General features: G+C 35.8%; 1 protein-coding gene and 1 long non-coding RNA gene across 3 annotated transcripts in view; one reads left to right on the top strand and one right to left on the bottom strand.

The window, feature by feature from the left end:
- Positions 1–20,310, top strand: part of HIF1A (hypoxia inducible factor 1 subunit alpha) — a 41,395-nt gene extending 21,085 nt beyond the window's left edge. The window contains exons 5-15 of the mRNA XM_082647825.1: positions 3,351–3,463; positions 4,387–4,589; positions 8,965–9,071; positions 10,215–10,362; positions 12,142–12,362; positions 12,977–13,263; positions 14,727–14,849; positions 14,962–15,386; positions 17,699–17,807; positions 18,375–18,501; positions 18,987–20,310. Coding sequence (XP_082503951.1) covers positions 3,351–3,463; positions 4,387–4,589; positions 8,965–9,071; positions 10,215–10,362; positions 12,142–12,362; positions 12,977–13,263; positions 14,727–14,849; positions 14,962–15,386; positions 17,699–17,807; positions 18,375–18,501; positions 18,987–19,138 — 2,015 coding nt within the window. The 3' untranslated portion in view covers positions 19,139–20,310. The remainder of the gene's footprint in view (positions 1–3,350; positions 3,464–4,386; positions 4,590–8,964; positions 9,072–10,214; positions 10,363–12,141; positions 12,363–12,976; positions 13,264–14,726; positions 14,850–14,961; positions 15,387–17,698; positions 17,808–18,374; positions 18,502–18,986) is intronic.
- Positions 1–23,499, bottom strand: part of LOC309818256 — a 35,451-nt gene extending 11,952 nt beyond the window's left edge. Inside the window, exons 1-2 of one of the 2 annotated variants that reach the window (XR_014296328.1) lie at positions 23,292–23,499; positions 4,791–4,845 (exon numbers count right to left, since the gene is read on the bottom strand). This is a non-coding gene — a long non-coding RNA (uncharacterized lncRNA). The remainder of the gene's footprint in view (positions 1–4,790; positions 4,846–23,291) is intronic. The other variant, XR_014296329.1, reaches the window with a different exon arrangement.
- Between the last annotated feature and the right edge of the window lie 831 nt (positions 23,500–24,330).

Raw genomic sequence — 24,330 nt, 5'->3', positions numbered from 1 at the left:
GTGCCAGTTTGGGCTCAAGCTTCTAAATGCCCAAGAAAAAAAGTTTCCCCAATTTTAAAGAGTATAACTGCTGTCTGACCCCTCAGGTTGTTCACAATAATTTGAGACTATGCAGTTCAGTTAGAAAGTATTACATTATGGATGCCTCCACATTAGCAGTAACAAAAAAGACCTGCTCGGACCTTTAACTCAGGAATGAATTGTTAAAAATAATCAAATCTTCCAAGATTTGGGAGAAAAGTACCTTGTGAATTACAAAAACTGAATTAAAGTCTTTTCACAGCTGTGCCTTCTTAAATAGAGTATATAGATCATAATTTGATCTTTCTTTCATGACTCAAAAGTTACCACACTGAAAATTTGTCATTTTGCTCTGTGGTTGTTCTTTGCAGCTCTCCCACTTAAGTGTAAGTTTGTTTGCTTCTACATTAAACAACCTCATTTATATTTCTTTGTTAATAATTTTTTATGGTTTTCTGTTTAATCTCACCTCATTTATACTAATAGTTAACCTTTATTGAGAGATTACTCTGTGCCAGGACACTGTTTTCTGAATTTTATGTGCTTTAACTCCTTTAAAAACCCTGTGAGGTTAACTATTTCTGTTTTACTGAGGAAACTGAGTTACAGAGTTATTGAATAACTGGCTGAAGATTACTTGGTTAGTAAACAGCAGAATAAGGGTTAAACTAAGGTAGACTGGCTCAAGTCCACACTCCTTAGTACTTTAGAGCTCTTTTCATGTTCACCAACTCTCATTACATTCTACTGCCATTTCTCACCTTGGAGCCCTCTTCTGTTATTTAATTTCATGCCGTGTTCTTACTGTGAACTTGGAAAGCAAATGAATACTTTTTAGAATTCTGTGTAAAGGAGGAGTAAATATACTCTAAGCAAGGACCTAAGTGGGCCGTTGATGAGTTTAATATAGTGTTTACACTTTGAGGTTTGTATTGGCAGCTCAGTGCTTCCCTTGGGCTAGACTATAAATGCATGGATATATGGAAGTCTTGTTTTGATTTGGTAATGATGCTAATGCATTATTCTAAATCAGATATAGTCTACTTATTATAGCTTAAATGTATGTTTTTAACCAAATGTTTTTTTAAAGCACATGAACGTTCAAAGCACATCTGCTCTCTTATAATAAATTTGTGATTTAATTATGAACATTTAAAAAAATCATTCCTAATGTTAATGAATTTTTGATATCTTGTTGGGAAAGAAAAATGCAGATTTTCACTTTTAGCAAAGCGCGGCTGCTGCAATGCATCACGTTTTGATGATACACTAAGAGCCTGTGGTATTGTTTATACAGCATAGTCCTATTTCATTTAAATTCTAAAAATAAGATTTAGAGTTCATTAAATTATTATAAAATATTTATTTTTATAGGGCTAAAAACTTAGTTGTTTAAAAACTTTTTTTCATTAGGAAAATGCTAGTACTTTTCACTTACCATAGTTTTTAAATTTATTAATATCTTCATGTCCCAGTTCAAAGGCTTTGGGTTCCCAAAGGTCAGTCCAATTCAAGTTTAGATTTTGAAGGACTGAAAATACCCCAAAGAATTTACATGTGGATCTCTGCTGCTACCACATCGCCCACCCCCCCCCACACACACATCCCTAATACCATCACCAAGACCACTGTGGTTCTTGTGTCTTTTTAAAATCCACTTTCAAATGCTTCTAGGGAGGGCAAATTCAGTCCTATTTAAGTAAACCCAAATAACTTGTATCAGCACCAAGACTGCCCCAACTTGCCTATATTCTGTAATTGTGAGTATGAACTAGAACTCTTCTTTCTCAAGAGTCCAGTATTTCTAGCTAAGCAGCCTAAATTTAAACGTATTATCTTGTTTCTTTTCCACATGTTACTTTTCTTTCAATATACTAGGCTCAAAATCTCCAGGTCTTTTTTAAAAAGTTCTCTTCTCCCTTATTTCCATTAATCTTTGAGTTTTTATAGATTCTACCTCTTCACTTGTCTTTTGTTGCCCTTCTTTTCACTTCTACTGCCTGCTGCTCAGCCCCTCATTACCATCATTGTATTCTAACACATCATATATATTGCTGCTAGATTAATGTTCCTTAAGTTCCTATTGTGCTTCCCAACTCAAATTTTTTAGAAGCTGTATTTTGTATATGTAAGGCTGAACTCCTCATTGTGGCATCCATAGCCCTCTATAGTTATAGGCCTAACCATCCCTTCTAAGTTTGTCTCATTACTCCTCTGCATGTACTTTATATTATAGTCAAACTGGACTATGCACTGTTCCCCAAATATGTGCTGTTTTTTCTCACCTCTCTGTTTTTCGTTCTGTTCTTCTGCCTGGAATACTCTTCTTATTCATCTCTACTTACTGAAATTCTAATGTCTATTTTTCTAAGAAGGACTTTTTGGTTTCCCCTTGACTAGATTTCCCCTTGACTAGAAGTTATCTTCTAATCTCTCTCTGTACTCCTTTAAAGAGTTTTTGTAAGCCTTGGGCGCTTACTCTACATCATATTGTTGTCATTGGCCTCACTACGTATACTCAATTTTTAACTTCTTCAGGAGAGGCATTGTGTCTTGTTCATCTTTATATTGCCTGAAGTATCTAGTCCAGATCCTGAATAATGAATATTTTTGTATTTGTTGTGAATCAGACTGATCAAGGAAGAGGAGAAATCAAGTTGCTGTTTGTTTAGTCACCTGAGTCTAATCTCATTTTTTTAGTTATCTGAGGCTTGGAATGGGAGTAAATAGACTTGAGTTTATTTAAATCTAACTTTGCTTTGAAAAGTCATTCAACATGTTTTTTTTTTCCTAGTAACAAAGTAGAGATAATTTCCTGCTTGCTTTACAGGAAGATTTAAGAAAAATCAGATATATAAAAATGTTACTTGCTATTGAAGAGAAATTTTCTGTTTTAAAAGTTCTATAAATATACAGAATATTTATTATAAATTGAGCTAGCACATCTAGTAAAAGTTCGGAGGAGTTTGCTGAAGTTCTTTTTTTGGGTGTGCTTTGTACACTGATAACACAGTTATAGGGCAAATTCATACAGTGTTTATATTTCTTTGTAATTTGACCAACCTTACTGGCTTGAATGTGAAATGATTAGGTGCTATCCCAAATATGGATTCTCATCCCACCAACTCAGGGAATCACTACTACTGTGAACCCATTACTTACTAGAAGTGTGTTAAATCCCTTGGGTATGTTAAAATGCGCAAAGCAGTTGTGCTCATGTTGACACTTTTCATTGAATAGCACCTGGGTGCTGGGGACTATGCTATTCTTACTGTAATAAATTTGTGTGTTTAATTATGTTTTTTAAGTTTATTTCATGTTTTCATTAGGCCTTGTGAAAAAGGGTAAAGAGCAAAATACACAGCGGAGCTTTTTTCTCAGAATGAAGTGTACCCTAACTAGCCGGGGAAGAACTATGAACATAAAGTCTGCAACATGGAAAGTAAGTAAAAATGATCTGTGAATGCACTTGATTTATAGATAAATTAATACATCTTGACATTTCTAATATTAAGACACCATTAGAGGAGTTCCCTGATGGCGCTGTGGTTAAGAATCCGCCTGCCAATGCCGGGGGCACGGGTTCGAGCCCTGGTCCGGGAAGATCCCACGTGCCGCGGAGTAACTAAGCCCGTGTGCCACAACTACTGAGCCTGTGCTCTAGAGCCTGCGAGCTGCAACTGCTGAGCCCATGTGCCACAACTGCTGAAGCCCGCATGCCTAGAGCCCGTGCTCCACAAGAGAAGCCACCACAACGAGAAGCCCGCGCACCGCAACAAAGAGTAGCCCCCACTCGCCACAACTAGAGAAAGCCCGTGCACAGCAACAAAGACCCAGTGCAGCCAAAAATAAATAAATAAATAAAATTAAGATAGCATTAGAACTATGAGGGAAAAACTTACTGTTCCTTGGCATTTATAGATTTAACATCCAAACAGTGTAGTAATTCACCAAGTTGAGGCATGAACTTATGTGCATTGTGATGCTACTGGCTTTGCCAACCACCCAGTGTTTGAATCTTGATAGAGATTAATTTTCTATTCGTTGTTGTATCATTTCTTTGCTCAGTGTTGAAACACAGTCATCAGATCAAGAAATAACCATCAAACAGTGACCAGATGAGTGAAAAATCAGCTCAGATTTGTATGAAGGCAAATTTTTTTAAAGAGTAATCTTATGGTGCCTGAGGGGTCATAGGTGGTGTTGTAGGGAAAACATTTATTGATTTTCAAAAATGTAGTAATCTACTAATGACAGTAAATTTTATCAAAGCTTACTTGCCATGTCAGACTCAACTGTCTCTGCATTTTGTTTTTTACTAGCATAAATTTTTTTAAAAACTGCTTTGTTTTTCTTTATACATAGGTACTTCACTGCACAGGCCATATTCATGTATATGATACCAATAGTAACCAATCTCAATGTGGGTATAAGAAACCACCTATGACATGCTTGGTGCTGATTTGTGAACCCATTCCTCATCCGTCAAATATTGAAATTCCTTTAGACAGCAAGACTTTTCTCAGTCGTCACAGTCTGGATATGAAGTTTTCTTATTGTGATGAAAGGTAAATGAAATATAAAATATAACTTGAAATTTTTAATTAGTCCACAGAACTTTTTTTAACTATTAACTGTAATAAAGACTATGTATGCTTTCTTCCACTTAAGTTGAATACAACCATACATCCTAGAATTTAGTAAAATTAACTTTATAGATTAATTCAGCCACATTTATTGCACATTTACTATGTACCATACATACTTACTCTAGCAGGTGCTATCCAGAGATTATTAGGATGAGGTCTTTTTCCTTTAGGGGTTCTAATTTATTTAAAGAAAAGATAAATATATTTTAGAGATATACAGTGCATAATTTGAGGAAGGATTACTTCTGTTTGTGGATTAGAAAGGAAAGTCTTTGGTCATCTCCTCATCCTACATATTTTTCCTGAGCAGCTCCATCCTTGCCCATGGTTTCTATTGCTGTTTCTCAAATTTCTACTCATAACTATTTCCATTTAATTGCCAATTTGATATTTTTATCTGGATATTCTTCTGTATTATAGACTAAATATTTCTGTACTTGACTGAAACACTCCTACCCCTAAACAACACTTCAGAAACAGCTTTTCCTCTTTTAATGCCTATCACGATTAATATACCACTGTAGACACATGACTCCAGCAAACATTGGGAAGTCGTCCTTAACTTTTCTTTTGCTTTCATTATCTACACTCAGTTGGTTCCTAAATCTTAATAGATTTACTATGTACATATACCTCCTGATCCATTCCTTCCTTCCACTCTTGCTTTCCTGCCATTGAGTTCTTCAGCTTATTATTACCTTTGGCTTGAACTGTTGCCATAGTCTCCTAACTGCATCTCTGCCAACAGATTTGTGCCCTTTTAATCTCATCCAGGTTTCCAAGAAGTGGAATTCCTCATGTGAAAATCATATCATGTCATGTGAAAATGCCTCAGTTGCTTCCCTTCATCTTCACACACAAAAAAACTTTTGTTTATAAAAAATATAAGAGCAGGAGATTTTTATCAAAGGAAGACATACATTTTGAAAAGCTGAAAGAAAAACAGACCTATGCAATATATCTAAACTTCTTAGCATGGCAAGCAAAGATATTTATGATCTGGCCCCTGCTGACTTCTCCAAATTAATCAGGAGAAGGGGAAGACCCCTTCTGATGCGGCCCCCCAACACCCTACAGCCAGAGAACTCCACATGCACTATTGTCTTAGTGCAATGATGGTTTTCTCAACTCCAAACACGTACTTAGCTTCCAAGAGCCACCTACTGCATCTACTTGTAGAGCTTTCCTTGTTTCTTTAAAAAACTACCATTCCTTATACATATTCTGTCATAACCTTTTTTCAGCTTTTGTAATTAGTTGCTTGGTTGTCCCATTTTTTACTGTAAGACTGTGTAACACAGTGGCTGAAGGCATAGGTTCTGTACCCAGACTACTAACTTCTGACTTTGCTGCCTATATCCAGATGATCTTAGACACATTACTACTTTTCTTTGAGCATCAGTTTGTTTAGAGTATAATACATGTATCTGTATTATCTTCAACTTGAACATTATGTGAGAAAACCGATTTGAAGCCCTTAGCTCTAACATGAAGTGGATAAGAAGCCCCAGCCCTACTGGACAAGAAAATGTGACAGAGCACTGGCTTTGGAATCACATAATTCTTGATTCAGTCCTGGCTTGCAGTCCTGGTACTTATAGTGTGGCCTGGGTGTTACAACTTAACTGTTCTAAATCTCATGTTCCTTATCTGTTAAATAAGGGTCACGCTTCAAAAGGCCGTTGTAAGGAGTTTGTTGAGTGCCTAGTACGCATAGTGACTGCTTCACCACTGGGGTTAGCTTTAAGAAGAATGAAGACAGAAGAGCTAAGAAGTATTTTATGGTGTTTACTGCCTGTATTTATGTCAATGTATGATAGAACAGAGATGGCCCATCATTTTTTTAGGAATTATTTTTTATTTTTTGAACTCAGTATGAAGTATAGGGGTGGGCTGGGGAGAAAGAAAAGTGATGGAGCTACAATGAGAAAACAAGAAAGGGAGTGACATTCCCCTTCTGGTTATCTTAGAAAATAAGCAAAATGGTCGTGGCAGAGGGGTAAAGGCAGCCTGCTTAGAGACCAACCAAGTAAGGTTTTGAGTCTGACCAGGAGATTGTTGTTTTCTGGTTAGAGCTCTTTTTAGGAACTTCTCACAGCTATAACCCCTAAGAACCAAGATATAGAAAAAATTTTTCTCAATTTTGAGAAAATCTAACATATCAAACTTCTTATATCCAAAATGTCCCACAAATGGCTATTATTTATTATACTAATTTCCACTTATAATCATTCAAACATTTGAGCATCTACTATGTTTGTGGCACGACGACTGGCACTAAAGTAGAAATGAAGTTTAATTCCCACCCCATGATACTTAGAATGAATGAATCCTGTATTGCACAGTTGCTTTAGATTACAGGTTTCCTAGTCCATTAAAAACACTTTTTGATTAAACTTTCTGGATCACTCCTCCCCTTTTTGGTATAAAAAGCTATGTAATTCTCTAATGTTAAATTATCTTGACCTTTCTCCCTCAAATATGAATACAATTGACCTAGGAAAATAATGCTGTATTTTGATGTTTATATTTTAGTGATAGACATACCTCAGCTCAGATTGAGAAGCACTGATTGACATCTGATTAAATCAGAGCTCCTTAACGTGATACACAAAAGCTCTCATTAATCTCATCCTCCTGCCTACTTCTCCAGCCTCACCTCCCCACTTCCCCCTGCTAACCACGTCAGAGTATTTGTTGCCTGTACAGTGTTGACCATTTTCTCATCTCTGGCTTTGCTTGTAGTGTACCTTCTTTCCGAAATGGTTTTGCTCTCTCTTTGACTCTCTTTTATACTCAACTCATAAGTCTCCTATAAGAAGCTGTCCCTCACCGCCACCATTCCTTATCATGGATAGGGCTGGTTCCTCTGATTCCTGCACGATTCCCATCACTGCACTTGCCACATAATTTCATAAGTACTGTGGTAAGTGCACCAGAAAATTCACCATACTTTGCCTTTGCATTTTCACATCTAGAACAACGCCAGGCACATATGGGAATATAAAGGTTTAAATAATGAAAAAAATTTAATTCCATGAGAGTTTTATTCAAACATATAACCTATATGAGACCAATTAAAATCATTTTTAAAGCATAATTTAAAGAAATAGGATTTTTGGGTTTTTGTAACAGTAGTTTCCTTTGTAATGCTGCCACCTAGTGTAGATGTGTTTAGAGATATCCCTTAGTAAAGAATTCTGGATTTTGGCTTAGTTTTGTTTAGTTTCTGTTTTTTTCAGCTATTTATCTGTTTATTTATTTTGGAATACACTATGGCAGATCTTGCCTTAAGGTATGACAACACAAACAGTATTAGTTTTATACATTTTTTAGGAGAAGGATATCTCCCCTGTGTGTTTTCTGGAGTTAGCTGGTTTTTTGGATACAGTGCATTATATAACTTTTGCTTGTGCCTCAGTTAGAAAGTCCTTTGAATCCTAAAGTCTGAGAAATCAAAGAACTTAACTCATGTTTTGCTCCCTGAGAAGGAGAGAATATTTATGTTTAGCATGGTGCTAAGAAGACAGCTTTCTTTTTCTCATGAAATGGGCTCCATTTCAGACTGTGGTTAGAGGAAGTCATAAGATCTAGTCTCTGTTCTAAAGGAACTGCCAGGGAACCAGAATGGGTAAATGGATTATTTTCCAGTTCGTTTTCACTTTGATATCACAGTTTCATCTGAAATGAATTCCTATAATTTTATGTAATTTCAAAAACTAAGTACAAGAGTATCTACCCAAACCAACAAAATATGAATTTATTTAGTTCCTATATTAAAATTTTGTAGTAGATATTGATCCCCCAAAGTGTAAAGCCTTGCCTAGAGGAACTGTTATATAAAGAATCTGATTTAGTATACACACACACAAAAGGAATCTGGTTGTATGGTAGAATAATGTTATGGGTTTAGTCTATAATTTAAATTAAATGTCATTAACTACTTTTAAAGCTTTTATCATTTAATTTAGCAGACCTTCATATCTATCTATTACATTAACTGTCTTATTAGCAAAAGTGTGTACAATAAAACATAAAAATAGGTAACAGATAAAAGGGTTAAATAGCAGGATGAACCCTTAGGGCTTAAAGAAATGCATGGTGCTGCATTTAGTAACTGTAGAGTTACTATAGGTGAGATATAAGTTTATCTAAACAAAGAAGAATGCTCTTTATTTTTGAAAATTCAATTGTCCATAAGATTAAGGCATATCAGTTACTCTGGAGAAGCAAAATGTCCTTCATTAGTTAGTTTCTGTCATTTTTATTCTTACTTACATTTTTTATTTAACAGAATTACAGAATTGATGGGATACGAGCCAGAAGAACTTTTGGGCCGCTCAATTTATGAATATTATCATGCTTTGGACTCTGATCATCTGACCAAAACTCATCATGATAGTAAGTATAGATATTCTAATTATTTAACTCTTGCAATTTCTACTGTTTGGTTATATATCTAACTTTTTGGTTAAAATTAACCAGTCTTCCTAGACCACACATTTTAATAAACCACTTCATAAGTGATCTGGGTCATTAAATCTTTGTTTTGTATTTATTGTAACCAATACCAGTTAAAGCAGAATCATTTAATGATATATAAAACTACCCTGGCATTTTACAAAATCTAAAAAATATGTATCATAGAATATAGCATCATTTTCAGAATTCTTACCTAAGTATTCAGAACGGTTAGCACAAAGAACGCACTGAGAAAATAACTGTTCAGTGAATCAATGAATGCAAATATGATCAACATCATGCACTAGTTAGTGGAAACAGGTACACTTGACGTAAGACATAATGCTCAGTTTTACTCATATGAATGTTATTTGAGGATCCCATGATAAGTAAAACTTTGGAATTTCTCAATTGCCTGTTTAATCTGTACCTAAACATGACTTCCCAGTGTGATTGGGAATGCCTGAATGTCACTGAGTTAGCATGATTAGCCTTGAACTGCAAAACGGGCCTAAGTCCAGAGTCAGGGTCCCAATACTCATGATGATATCATTGTTACTATTTATCTAGTACTTTCTCCCAAATCAATAATTAAGATTGCCTAAATTGCCAGAAGACTTCAGCATGATATCAACTGAGATTCAAATATTCTAGCACATCTATTTGAAGCATCTTTGGTTCTCTGGAAACTACAGCAGGAATTTAAGGAAATGATAGCAGTGCCACTTTGTTGAATGTTCTCTGTGGAATCAGGGTTATTCATTCTCTAATATTTCTGATACTTTCAACCTGTAAGTAGTTAAAGGAATTTTAGTCGCTGCTGTCCCTCATCCCTGGCTTTCATCTTATTTAAAGTGAAGGTTGGCAGGAAAGGAGTTTATTGGGGGGATTAGAAGAATGAAATAGGTACATTTTCAGCTATCCTGGGGTGTTTTCTCTGTCTCTCAATTTAAACAGTTAAAACTGATTCTATTAAACATTTCTCCTTTTTTCTAAAACAATGATCAACATTCAGCATCTATTCATTCGATTAAAAATTCAAAGTTATTTTCTCTACATGACTCTTTTCCTTTTCACTCCTAGTGTTTACTAAAGGACAAGTCACCACAGGACAGTACAGGATGCTTGCCAAAAGAGGTGGCTATGTCTGGGTTGAAACTCAAGCAACTGTCATATATAACACTAAGAACTCTCAACCACAGTGCATTGTATGTGTAAATTATGTTGTGAGGTAAGCTTGGAAAATAAATATTTGGGGGGAACAAGTAGTAAGTCTTTGAATACTCTCTTTTCTTTTATAGAAAGATTATAAATGTTCACTGAATTTTATTTTATTTTCACATTTCTACCTAATTATGGTTTTCAGTATTCTGACCTGAGTTTCTAGGCCAGCTATTTTAGTGATTCCACTAATTACCATCAGTAGCTATTCATCCCCATCCTTTTTTATTCCCATTTTTTAAAAGACTTTGAAAAAAATACCAGATCTCCTATGGATTAATTTGTTCTAGTCATACAGCTATCAGCATAAACTATCTCAAGGCAGCTATGTTATTTTTATAAGAAGAATTCTGGCCCTGGAATAGTTAGGTTTGTATCATACCTCTGTCCCTCATTAGCTCCATGACTTGGGGAAGTCTCCTTACTTCTCTGAATTTCATCCATTTAGGAATCCTTGCCTCAAAAGGTTAAAATGAGGATTAACTGAAATTCTACGTGAAATTACTGTAAAAGGCTGTATGTGTGACACATGGCTCATGTGTATTCATGAACTCTTCTCTTAGATGATTGGCTTGTGAATATTATGGATATCATAAACTAATCTTTCATTTGATCTATTTCAGTAAGCAATTGCCCACTTCTAGTCCATCTTCTACATTACCACCAGGCTGAGTTTTCTTGCATGGATATCTGATCATCTCATTTTCCTTAGAGTTGTTTTAAAGATCCCTTTATCACCCCCAAAATAAACCCTTGCCTACTTGCGTAGCATCATTTGTCATTATTTTCTGTACTCCCATGCTTTTGTAGATTTAGCCTTCTTTCTAAAATCTGTGGCCACCCCTCTCTTAGGAAGACTTTCATCATTTGGTTTTTATTTTTGCCACTTCTGACACCATCCTTTAATGTTTTAAAATTAGGCAAAAGAGTTCTTTTGTGACCTTCCCATTATATAAGAATCACCCACTTGGAATGTCCTTCTTTTCCCCTATCCCAGTCTGTCTAACAGATCCTACTTGAGTCCAAGTTTCAGCTTACTGGCCTCTGTGACACAAACCTTCTCCATTTTAGCAACTATCACTTTGTATTTCAGTTGTTTGCACACATACTTTCACAATGGGTTTTAAACTTCCTGAGGGCAAGGGTTAGATATTTTAAACTTTGTATCCTCAGTTCATTTCACATAGTAAACACTTAATGTTTGTTGATTAAAGGAGCAATAAAATTAAGCCAAACATGAAGATGGAGCTGTTGTTCATCATCTCTCTTCAACTCTATCCTGTAGGTGGTATCACCAGATCATTTTCTTACCACCAAGGAAAAAACAGTGCCCCTCTTAGAAGGACCTTTGTCATTTATATATCTTTATATTCTAGGGCCATCCTTAGGTCATGCTTCATATATGAATGTCAAAGAGTTCTTCTGTGCCAATATCTTTACATGTGGGCACAAAAGTTCTGCTTATCGTCCTACATGTACTTGACTGTTACACTTCTTTGTCACCACCAATCTTCTCAAAGGAATAGCTGAAGTTTCTTAATTGAAATTAGTCAAATACCTGAATTATCTTGTATTGTGAATTTTAATAGGTCTTTATTTCATATTGGTATTTTAAACCCTGAATGTGACCAGGTAGGCATGAGAGATGTTTTAAGGCATCTTAAAATGTTCCTTTCCATAAAACAGAATTTTGAATTTTTTTGAGAGACAAGGCCATTTCAGAGTCCTTCTCCCCCCCACATTGTGTCAAGTGCTCATTTAAGAATTACTAATCTCTCTTTTTTGACAGTGGTATTATTCAGCACGACTTGATTTTCTCCCTTCAACAAACAGAATGTGTCCTCAAACCAGTTGAATCTTCAGACATGAAAATGACTCAGCTATTCACCAAAGTTGAATCAGAAGATACAAGTAGTCTCTTTGATAAACTTAAGAAGGAACCTGATGCTTTAACTTTGCTGGCCCCAGCTGCTGGAGACACAATCATATCTTTAGATTTTGGCAGCAATGGTGGGTCTTCAGTTATTTTGTTAATTGCCTAAACTATGTTAATTGCCTAAACTTTAACATTTTTTGTTGGTAATCATTTGGACATTGTGGTCTTTGCCCCTGTAATTTCTCAGCATTCCTGCTTTTGCACATTGTTGGAAATTGTGCTTCAAAGTGTTTTTAAGGTATTTTTTTCCCACTTTTAATTGTTCACTTTTAATAAGCTCTGCTATTTCTATAGCCTACTGTCATATTTTTTCACAAGTTAGCAGGTATACTGCAGTAGGCATAAGTTGCATTAAAGGATAAATAAGCAGTCATACCAGAAATCAAACATTGAAAAAGAAAACTGTAATTTCAAACTATGTTAAATTTTAATGAATAAAAGGTATGAAAAGGTTGGAATTGAAGGAGTTTTTATGCTATATAGATTATAGAAGTTGTCAGTAGTGGATTGGAAAGAACTTAGACTTATGGTTATACCATAATATCTGCAGACTTTCGGATTAAGTAAAATTTGGTAACATTTTTGTTACTTGAGTGAACTAGATAAACCTTTTGTAAAAGGGGGCATACATTTCTGTATATGTTGAAATCTAGATAGTCTTTAAATTGACTAATTTTTTCCCCTACAGACACAGAAACTGATGAACAACAACTTGAGGAAGTTCCATTGTATAATGATGTAATGCTCCCCTCATCCAATGAGAAATTACAGAATATAAATTTGGCAATGTCTCCATTACCTGCCTCTGAAACTCCAAAGCCACTTAGAAGTAGTGCTGACCCTGCACTCAATCAGGAAGTTGCATTAAAGTTAGAACCAAATCCAGAGTCACTGGAACTTTCTTTCACCATGCCCCAGATTCAAGATCAGCCAGCTAGTCCTTCTGATGGAAGCACCAGACAAAGTTCACCTGAGGTAGGTGTCATGATAGAACAAGAAAAGGATAACTTACAGATTTTAATGTTTAGGGACATATATATAAATTTGAACCACATGTCATAGTTTTGTTTCTATGAATTTTAGCACTTTTAAAATTACTACAAAAGCTATGCCTGACTTAGACCTCAGTCCATGTTTTAGGCTCAAAGACAGTCAGGAACATGGGAATGAGCTGCCTTAACATAAGGCAAAAGGTAAAACATATGTTGCTCCTGTGTGTATTTATATCAGTAGGACAAAAAAAGTCTTGAACTTAGATATCCACAGAGAACAATACTGTGTGCCTATGAATGATCTAAGCCCATTCATATTACCCTTTGAGTTGGAGAATTATCCAGTGGCAAAGGGCTTATTATTAGCAAGGCTTAAAAGGGAAAGGACTCTAAGCTCTTTGCCCAATTTAGCACAATTTCCATCACTATTTTGACATTCTGGATAAGAGTAACATGAAAGTCTCACCAAGTCTTACTCAGAAAAATTACTTAGTAACTTTTTAATTCAAGTTCTGTCTTGATACTAGTTTTTCTATAAACAATAAAAATAGTCTTTAAGGGCTAGGCTAGGCCAAGACTGAAGGTATCATATAGGGCTCTATTTCTCAATCTAGAATGATTTGATTTCAGAGCTTCCTATGTCTAAAAACATGCTCATGAGTACGGCAGCTCAGATTTGAATATTATGACTTGATAAATGAGGCTCAAATAAGCCTAAAAAAAGTGGTATATTATTTTACATTAAATATTTACTGACTCAAACTGGCAAGCTAAAAGTAGGAGATTTGACATCTCATAGCCTTCTAGAAAATATATCCTACTCTCTGGTTGCTCAGTTTGCCTAGCACAAAAATGTTCGAGTCATTTTGTTTTTTATCCATAAAAAGTAAATCTAACAAAAATGTTAAGATGAGGGAAGCAAAAGTTTATGCTTAGAATACATAGCTATAGTTTTTTGGTTAGAATTCTTGCTGAAAACTAAACTAGTACTGCATTCATTAAGGTGAATACAAGTAAAGAGCTTAAGTCTCCAGCCCTATCCTCGCCTGCCCCCCAGAGTAGCTGTGAGATTTTTAGGTAGATCACCACAGCAGTATGGCCTCTCATTACACAGATTCCAGTGAGTATATCATCTGGTTATTGGCCAGTTAGGTACCATTTGGGAGTTGAATTATTAGGTGAGTTTTATTCTTTAGAATAAGCAGATAAATGCATCTTTTAATCTTATAAATGCTGTTATATTACATACAGTTAGAAATGGATGTATTGACAGAATTATAAGTGTAAGCTCAAAAAATCTCATTTCTCACTAGTTAGATAAAATTTGATAGAAGAGACAGACTTTGTTGTGTATTCTCTGAGATTAGGTTTTCACATTCTAACAACCAGCAAAACATTTATGTAAGCTTCTTCAGGGAAAAGTAAATATATTAATTCTTTTTACAGCCTAACAGTCCCAGTGAATATTGTTTTGATGTGGATAGTGATATGGTCAATGAATTCAAGTTGGAATTGGTAGAGAAACTTTTTGCTGAAGACACGGAAGCAAAGAATCCATTTTCCACTCAGGTATATGAACTTGTTTATTATATATATTATTCAAAACTGGCTTTGGGTTTAACTTGTTTTTCTTTTATATGGTGTGGCCATTGTAAAAACTCATGTATTTGTTGTTTTAAAGGACACTGATTTAGACTTGGAGATGTTAGCTCCTTATATCCCAATGGATGATGACTTCCAGTTACGTTCCTTCGACCAGTTGTCACCATTGGAAAGCAGTTCTACTACTCCTCAAAGTGCGAGCACAATTACAGTATTCCAGCCGACTCAAATGCAGGAACCTCCTATAACCACCAACACTACCACAGCCACCACTGATGAATTAAAAACAGTGACAAAAGATGGTATGGAAGACATTAAAATATTGATTGCATTTCCATCTCCTCCCCACGTACCTAAAGAAACTACTTGTGCCACAACATCACCATATAGTGACACTGGAAGTCGGACAGCCTCACCAAACAGAGCAGGAAAAGGAGTCATAGAACAGACAGAAAAATCTCATCCAAGAAGCCCTAATGTGTTATCTGTCGCTTTGAGTCAAAGGTATTTATATGTAACATTAAAGTTATAGTTTGTTATTTTTGAGGAAACATGTATGATGGTAAATTATTTCTAAATGTAGCAGACTTTCTGATTTATATGCTTTAAGGAACATAAAATTGATGTACAAATTCTGAACTTAAAACAAGCACTCAAAAAACCATTTCTAAATTAGCTTGTGTATTACTTTATAGTCATATCACTTATCTAAATGTAGGAGTAGAAGGGTCTTCTAATACCTCTAAAAATAAAATCCAGCCAGTAAGTTCTGTAAATGTACAAAAATTGGCCCAGTTTCTTGTAATTGCTTAAATCAGACTCATTAACTATCCTTACTTGCCTCCATAGCTTGGAGCTCTTTTTAAGCTTACCTGAAAAAAAACCTTTCCAACTTAAGGGTATTTCCAGTTCTCCAATCCAAATTGAACTTGATGGTCTTCAGTCCTCAGTATTCAATATAGATATTTATAAGCATTTAAAAAAAATTGATGTATAGTTATAAATTGCTTTTATTTTTCCTTTTTATTTATAGAACACTAGCTATATCATAGGTTAAATATTTTTTAAAAGCTATAACAAGAATCTAAGCATGTGTCATGGCATTGCTTCTATGGAGCTAGTTTGAGCAAACATATGGACACTATCCAAATTTTAAGTTATAATTTCTGTGTATAATTTGTAATAGGATTTGACACATTTAAAATTTAGGCTGTAGTCAGAGGAAACAAGTTAGTGGAGCAGTGTGTGGAGGAGAGGAATGATTCCTCTACAGTGCCTAGACTGAGTCAGATATCAATAGCAATAGGAAAAAGCACTGCCATAGCCAGAGCTTATGGCTTTATTCTCCTGCCCTGCATCACTGCTTTGACCTAGAATGCTAGGAGAGGCCTTTTCCCAGAGCTAGGAAAAGATCTTAGGGCTTTAAATTATCAAAGAAGTATTTAACATTATTGTTTTACTATTATCACCAACCGACTTTAGAGCTCCTCTGGGAGATGACAGTGCCTCGGGCATTTCTGTGTTACTAATACTTAACTCAGTACCTAACATGTAGCACTTGCTTCAATAAATGGTTATTAGATGGAGAGAAGAATGAACATAGCAGTAGAATTGGCAGTGATCTGTAATTTTCAGTTACAGCTACAGAGAACCATGGGCTGTTTGGTTTTCTGAATAACTACGTACTTGTCAAAACCAAAGTCCAACAAACATCTAGTCATTTTAGCAATTTTTTTTACATTAGTTCCAATATAGTATGTACTAAACACTTTATGAACTTAACCATTCAGAACTATATGGAGGCTTTTTCTTTACTACCTCTGTAGGTAATTTGCAAAATCAAAGTGCTACGGTAAACCAGACAATTTGCAGCTTTTAGAGCAAAGATTAAAAATAAACCATTAAAAGTACTACTACTAAGATGATATTTACATGATAGACTGAGTTACGCTTAATAGAGGTAACATTTATATAAAAATTTAAAAATCTGCCTGTCTATATATTGACGGTTTCATAGAATTTTTTAAAAATACAAAACAAGACTGCATGTAGGAGAGCCGTTAGAGTAGTACATCCCTTACCCATATGCCATTCTCAACTTTGAGCTATTGTGATTATGTTGGGGGTGGGCGGGCGGTTCTTGAAAAGGCGAAACAGATATAACAAAATCGATGTACTTGACACATAAAACAGTTCTTCACTATTTAGTATTAATTTTAGATGCAGATCAAGTTTGATAACCAGATCAATACTGAGGGCAAAATGGCTTAGTGGGAGGATCACTGGGAAGGAGACTGGGTATCAGGAGACCTGCAGTGTACTTCCATATCTGCAGCTAATTAGCAACAGAGCAAGTTACCTAACAAGCCTCAGGTTTCTCATTTATAGAATGTGTATTATATTACCTGTATTATCTTGGGGATTGGAGTGAAGCTACAGTGAACTAATGAACATGCAATGTTTTATAAACTGAAAGCATAACACAAATGTGAAATTAATCTTTTATTACAGTAGTCCCAAGAATATCTGTGTATTAGGTGGGATGAAAGGCCAATATTTAACTCTTTGACATCAATTTAGTTCTGTTCAGTTCTATTTTCTAAATAGGGAAATGCATATTTTAGGAAATTTTGTTTTAAAAAATGAACTTGGGCTTTCAAGGTAATAAACTTTAGTAATCAGGACGGTTCTCTTATGTATAACATTATATTCCTTAATGCTGGAAAATAGGCATTATATATTTCATTTTAGAAAAGTAACTGGATATTTTTTAAATAAATAAAACAACCATATTTTTATTAAAAAATATTTTTCAGAACTACTGTTCCTGAGGAAGAACTAAGTCCAAAGATACTAGCTTTGCAGAATGCTCAGAGAAAGCGAAAAATAGAACATGATGGCTCACTTTTTCAAGCAGTAGGAATTGTAAGTGTGACAGTATGTTTGCTTTTCTATTCTAGCTAATGTGCTATTTCTAAGTTAGATATATAGGTAACTCCTTGTATCTTCCAAATACTAATGTTACATTTTCAGAAGTTATACATTGTTTTTTTTCACTTGTACACACTCTTTCTTAAAAATACAAACATTTAATGAATCCAGTCTTGGTGTAAAAATTCCAAACACTAGAGATGTATTTTGAGTAAGTACAGTTCTCCCCTCATTCCACACCCAGTGTCACCACCAAGTCTCTTTCTCTTCCCTTTAGGTTACTTTCCCTTCTTACCCACAGAACAGTCAGTGCTGGTGTAATCCATACTGATATTTTCAGACCAAATTAACAGGAAAGCATTTACACATGTAGCTGTCATAATGACCGGCAAATGAATTCACCGGTAGTATGAAGTAGTATGAAGAAAAAGAATTTAAAATAACTTAGGGCAGTATTTAAGAATCTTGCCCACATATTGTTAGCAAACTTACACTGATTTCAAAGTTTTGACTTAAAAAAAATTCAACATAGTAAAATTGAAATAACTTTACTGTTTTTAGGGAACATTATTACAGCAACCAGATGATCGTGCAACTACTACATCACTTTCTTGGAAACGCGTAAAAGGATGCAAATCTAGTGAACAGAATGGAATGGAGCAAAAGACAATTATTTTAATACCCTCTGGTTAGTTTATTCTTTCTGCCCTTGAACATCACAAAGAGAATTAAAATATATGAAACTTTTATTTAGGAGCTTTACTCCAATTGAGAGTGATTTTCACTCCTTAGCAGGATTAAAAAGTAAGGTTGCATTTTATTTGATCAGTAATAGCTATTTCAAGATGGAACTATGAATTTTTAGTAATTATCTTTGATCTGAGTCTGTGTGCTATCAATATTGAATAGAAGCTGAAGCTTGCACATTTTAATGCCTTTTTCTAAATTGGTTTATCACGCCTTTGTGCCTTCAAGGTACCTTTAAACATTTGTGACATAGCACCAGTAACAATTTTTTGCACTTTCTTGTTTACACGATTGTGGTTTTGCCTAATAGACTAAAACCCTTCTAGCGCTTATTTGCCTTATTTTCCCCAATACCTAGTGCATAGTGGCTGTTTAATAATATTCATGGATTAGATGAATAAATACTTAAGTATCTTTGTTTTTCAGATTTAGCATGTAGACTGCTGGGGCAATCAATGGATGAGAGTGGATTACCACAGCTGACCAGTTATGATTGTGAAGTTAATGCTCCTATACAAGGCAGCAGAAACCTACTGCAGGGTGAAGAATTACTCAGAGCTTTGGATCAAGTTAACTGAGCTTTTTCATAATCTCATTCCTTTTTTTGGACACTGGTGGCTCATTACCTAAAGCAGTCTATTTATATTTTCTATATCTAATTTTAGAAGCCTGGCTACAAATACTGCACAAACTTGGTTAGTTCAATTTTGATCCCCTTTCTACTTAATTTACATTAATGCTCTTTTTTAGTATGTTCCTTAATGCCAGATCACACACAGCACATTTTCACAGTTCTTTGGTATTTAAACCATTGCATTGCAGTAGCATCATTTTTAAAATGCACCTTTTTATTTATTTATTTTGGGCTAGGGAGTTTGTCCCTTATCGAATTATTTTTAATAAGATGCCAATGTAATTTTTTTTAAGAAGGCAAGTAACCTTTCATCATGATGAGTTTGAAAAATTTTTACTCAGTTTTTTCACATTTTACATAAACAGTAATGATTTGCCAGCAGTACATGGTAGCCACAATTGCACAATATATTTTCTTAAAAAAATACCAGCAGTTACTCATGCAATATATTCTGCATTTATAAAACTAGTTTTTAAGAAGAAATTTTTTTTGGCCTATGAAATTATTAAACCTGGAACATGACATTGTTAATCATATAATAATGATTCTTAAATGCTTGTATGGTTTATTATTTAAATGGGTAAAGCCATTTACATGATATAGAAAGATATGCATATATCTGGAAGGTATGTGGCATTTATTTGGATAAAATTCTCAATTCAGAGAAATGATCTGATGTTTCTGTAGTCACTTTGCCAGCTCAAAAGAAAACAATACCCTATCTGTAGTTGTGGAAGTTTATGCTAATATTGTGTAATTGATATTAAACCTAAATGTTCTGCCCACCATGTTGGTATAAAGGTATTTTGAGCAGATTGTGAACAAGAAAAAAATCATGCTTTGTTAGCAATATTGCCTAGTATGTTAATTTGCTCGAAATTTGATGTTTGGTTTTATGCACTTTGTCGCTATTAACATCATTCTGTTTTCATATAGATTTCAATAATTGAGTAATTTTAGAAAAGCATTATTTTAGAAATATATAGTTGTCACAGTAAACATCTTGTTTTTCTATGTGCATTGTACAAATTTTTCATTCCTTTTGCTCTTTGTGGTTGGATCTAACACTAACTGTATTGTTTTGTTACATCAAATAAACATCTTCTGTGGACCAGGCCCCCTTTGATCAGCTTTTATGTTAAAATAATATTTGCTTTAACACCTCCAACTCATAATATTGTTTACCAACAGTTTAAGTATTTTATGAATATTACATTACTCTTGTTTATTTCTACATTTATCGTATTGCCATCACCTTAAGTTATACTGTGTCCCTAAATGTAATGTTAAATAATAACAAACCGTAATGTTCCACTGTGAAAAGTATGCTTTTAGAAAAGAAACTTGTCATTTATGAACCTTTAATTTATTAAAGTAAAACAAAATTTTAATGTTCTAATATGAATGGGATGAATGAAGCAAATCCTGAACATTATAGTTACATAATGTTGTATGGGCTAGAAAGTTCCTCTGAAGCAGCGGTCCCCAGCCTTTTTGGCACCAGGGAACGGTTTCGTGGAAGACAGTTATTCCACGGTTGGGGGGTGGGGGATGGTTTCGGATGATTCAAGCGCATTACATTTATTGTGCCCTTTATTTCTATTATTATTACATTGTAATATATAATGAAATAATTATGCAACTCACCATAATGCTGACAGGAGGAGGAGCTCGGGTGGTAATGCTAGCGATGGGGCGCGGCTATAAATACAGATGAAGCTTCGCTCGCTCACCTGCCGCTCACCTCCTGTTGTGGGCCCGGTTCCAAACAGGCCACAGACTGGTACCAGTTTGTGGCCCAGGGGTTGGGGACCCCTGCTCTAAAGATCTCCGATCTATTGTCACTCACAGATAAAGAAATTTAGACCTCAAATGATAAAGGATTTGTCCAAGCCTTAAAGGTAATAGTGGCAGACCGAAGATTTAAACTTAGGTCTTCTGACCCTAATATGAAACTAGAAAAACGTTGCTTTGTTTTTGTCTTAATGATACTGTATATTTAAAATTTTTTAAATAGCTTTTTTCCCTATATTTTTAAAATGAAATAGCGTTATTTCTTTTATGATTGTAAAAGTAATACGTTCCTACTTAAAATTTAAAAAATCAGACAGCACAAAAAGATATAATAAGAGATAGTGAATCCCTGCTCCTAGAAGTAACAGCAAATTATTTTTATGGACAAATTACATAGGCAGTGCCAGAGCCTTAGGCCCTGTATCCTGAGGTTAGAGGAACAAAATATCCTGGACAAAATTAAGCCACAGATCTTAGGAGGCTGTTTTTATCTTAGAATGAAGAAAATCTGATTACAGTTACATGAAAATATGGGAACAAAAGTTTACAATATTAAGACTCAACCTAAGTTTTTAGGGGCATATTTCACTGCAAATACTATGATCCAAAGTGCTTCTGCATTTAATTACAGATAGTACTAGAGGTGGTATTTTAGAATAAAGTAGTTGCTTAATATTCCCGGGTTGAAATTTAAAATTCTGCTCATTTTGTTAGCAAATTAACTTAAGCTGAAATCTAGAAGTTGATCGTTTTCAATTATTAGTTAATGGTCAGATCTGTAATGACCACGAGTAGGAAAATGACTTGTGGAGCAATGATTTAGATGAGAAAGCCACTTTAAAGGATGGTAAAGCTGGGAGAAAACAAGTATCCACCCCTTGGTCATTCAGAAAATAAGTCCCCTGGAGTGCTTGAAGCTGTTTTAAATAGCAGAACCAGCCTTTCCTCCCAGCATTGTGCCAGCCTCTTTGAGACCGTAACAAATGTCTTTATAATGCCTTGAGCCAAGTATAGCTCTACCCCAGCAGCTACAGTCCTGTATTGTCTCCCTTCCTGATGAATGCCTATACTTCTTCCTCTGGCGGTGCTGTGAGTGAATGACCACAGTATTATTTTCACATCTGAAAAAAGTATGGCAAAGGAGCTTAGTGTATTTTGTTCATTTGTTCTAAGCCTCACTATTAACTCTGGAACTGAAAAAGATTTCCCCAGGGAGCCTACCATTGGTAGGTACAACTTCTTTTAGATTAGGAGTTAAAATGAATCTAATGTCTTTAAGTGCTATATGCTAGACTTTGTGCTAAGCATTTTGCATGTTATCTCACAATCTTCAAAAAAACACTATGAAATAGTACCTGTATCTCATTTTGTAGATGAGAAAACAGTCTTGGAGAGATGGCCTATGATTCTGAGTGTCTGAGCTGGTGAAGTGCTAGCCAGTCCAGTAGAACCTTACCCCTTTTCCCATTAACTGTTTAAATGGCAAATAGAAAGCAATGAGGGTGTAGGGAACTGAGAGTGGTTGTCCCTTGATGGTAATGAAATCATAGAGGACACTGAGGGGATGTTCTATGAGAGGAATGGCAAGGCAAATGGAAATGAATAAAAGAGGTGTTCTGGTGCTATTTAGTGGGTTTTGAGTTTGAGCTAGAGATTTTGGTGTGTGGTTACGGAGACATTAACTCAGGTAAATGAGGTGGTATATGAAATGCATGTTGATAAACTATAAAAGGCCAGATGAATATATGGTATGGTTCTGTCAGCGCTGTTCGACTTAATAGCATGCTAGACACGTTTATTTTCTTGTAAGTTTGTATTAACCTCACAACTACCATTCTAAAGTTTGATTTCCCCCTACAACCTCTAAAATGGAAAAATGATGAACTTAAAGTTACTGGCTTTGCAGAAACGTCAACATTCCAAAAGTTCAAATTTCCAATGTAGCAACGTCAAAAACAAGTTGCAAATAATACAAAATCTTTTTTTTTTTTTAACGGTGTTTGGTTAAATAAAACCTTTGCAAACATGTTGCTATGTGGAACCAACAAAAATGTAAAAAAAATTTTACTGGGGTGTTTTTTAAGTCTGCCACTAACCACTTTGCTCATATTTCCTCCCTTTAAATAGCGCTGAGCCTGTTGTCCCAGATCATTTTACAGAGAATTAGTTCAATCTGTAGGATGTGAAATGAAAGTCTCCCTGTAAAACAAAAACTACACCTTACCTCTACCCTCCTATGAACACCTTCGGAGCTTTGTTGTGTTCACATCTTTAAGAGGTTTGGACATAATTTTTATTCTTACCTGTAGTGGACGGCATTATCCAAGACGCTGCTCAGACACCCGATCTCCTTGTACTATTTAATTTCTTTTATTCCTTTGTCTTGGCTCCATTCCGGCACGGAGAGGAAAGACAGGTGCCTGAGAGCGGCAGTGATCAGACCCTCAGCGGGGAGAACAGCAAGGATGCGGAAGGGACCGGCACCACTTCTGGCCCTGGCGCCCTGGTGCCTACATGATGACGATGTGAAATGTGAGCCGCCCGGAGAAACTTCTCCAAACCCCGCCCGCCGCGCTTCAGGCCACGCCCCAGTACGTGCTGGGGCTCAGCACCGCAGCCCCAGCCCCGCCCGCGGCCGGGGACTGGGGGCCGGCACGAGGCGGCAGGAGTGGCGCGTGTGGCTGCTGCTCCGGGCTCCCGCCTACGTGTGGGAGCGCATGTGGAGGCACCGCCCCGCCCGGCTTTAGAATGCGCGCGCGCGCGGACGGAAGGGCCGGCGGGGGCTCATGGGCCCCGCGCTGCCCTTTGTCTTCCGTGATCTGCTCGATTCGCCTGCCAGCCCTTACTGAAACTTGGCCGTTTTGGATGTTGGAGTTTGCGGGGCGGGGGGAGATTTGAGGGAAGGAGAAGTGAAGTGTTGCTGTAGGTAGAGCTGTCTTCCGAACTCCCAAGCAGATGCTTTGGAGTGTTAAGCTGTGCTCTGTAGAACAGAGAAATGTCGAGGGGTCGCCTAACAGATTGCGTAACTACGCAACAGTTTAAAAAGATTAGTCCTATCTACTAATCTTATCAAAAACAGAGACGTTGTGTGTACATTTCAACATATTACCCCTAAGGCACTCAAAGGCTTCGTTTATTTTAAATAAAGCACTTTGAGATATGCTTGATTAAGTAATTAAATGGAAACTAGCTGCCCCGGGTGGGTTTTTATTGTTGTTTTGTTTTGTTTTTTTCTGCTTGTCGTGTTTTTTGAATTTATTGTGTGTCTGCACCCTGAGAATCCTTTGGGAGAAGATAATCTTTTTGGAAAGAAGGGAGGTGAGTTTGGAAAACAGAAAAGCT

The sequence above is a fragment of the Grampus griseus genome (genome assembly GCF_964374135.1).
Source record: "Grampus griseus genome assembly, chromosome: 2".
NCBI lineage: Eukaryota > Metazoa > Chordata > Mammalia > Artiodactyla > Delphinidae > Grampus > Grampus griseus.
The sequence above is the reverse complement of the archived record's forward strand: the minus strand, read 5'-3'. Positions and strand labels throughout refer to the sequence as shown.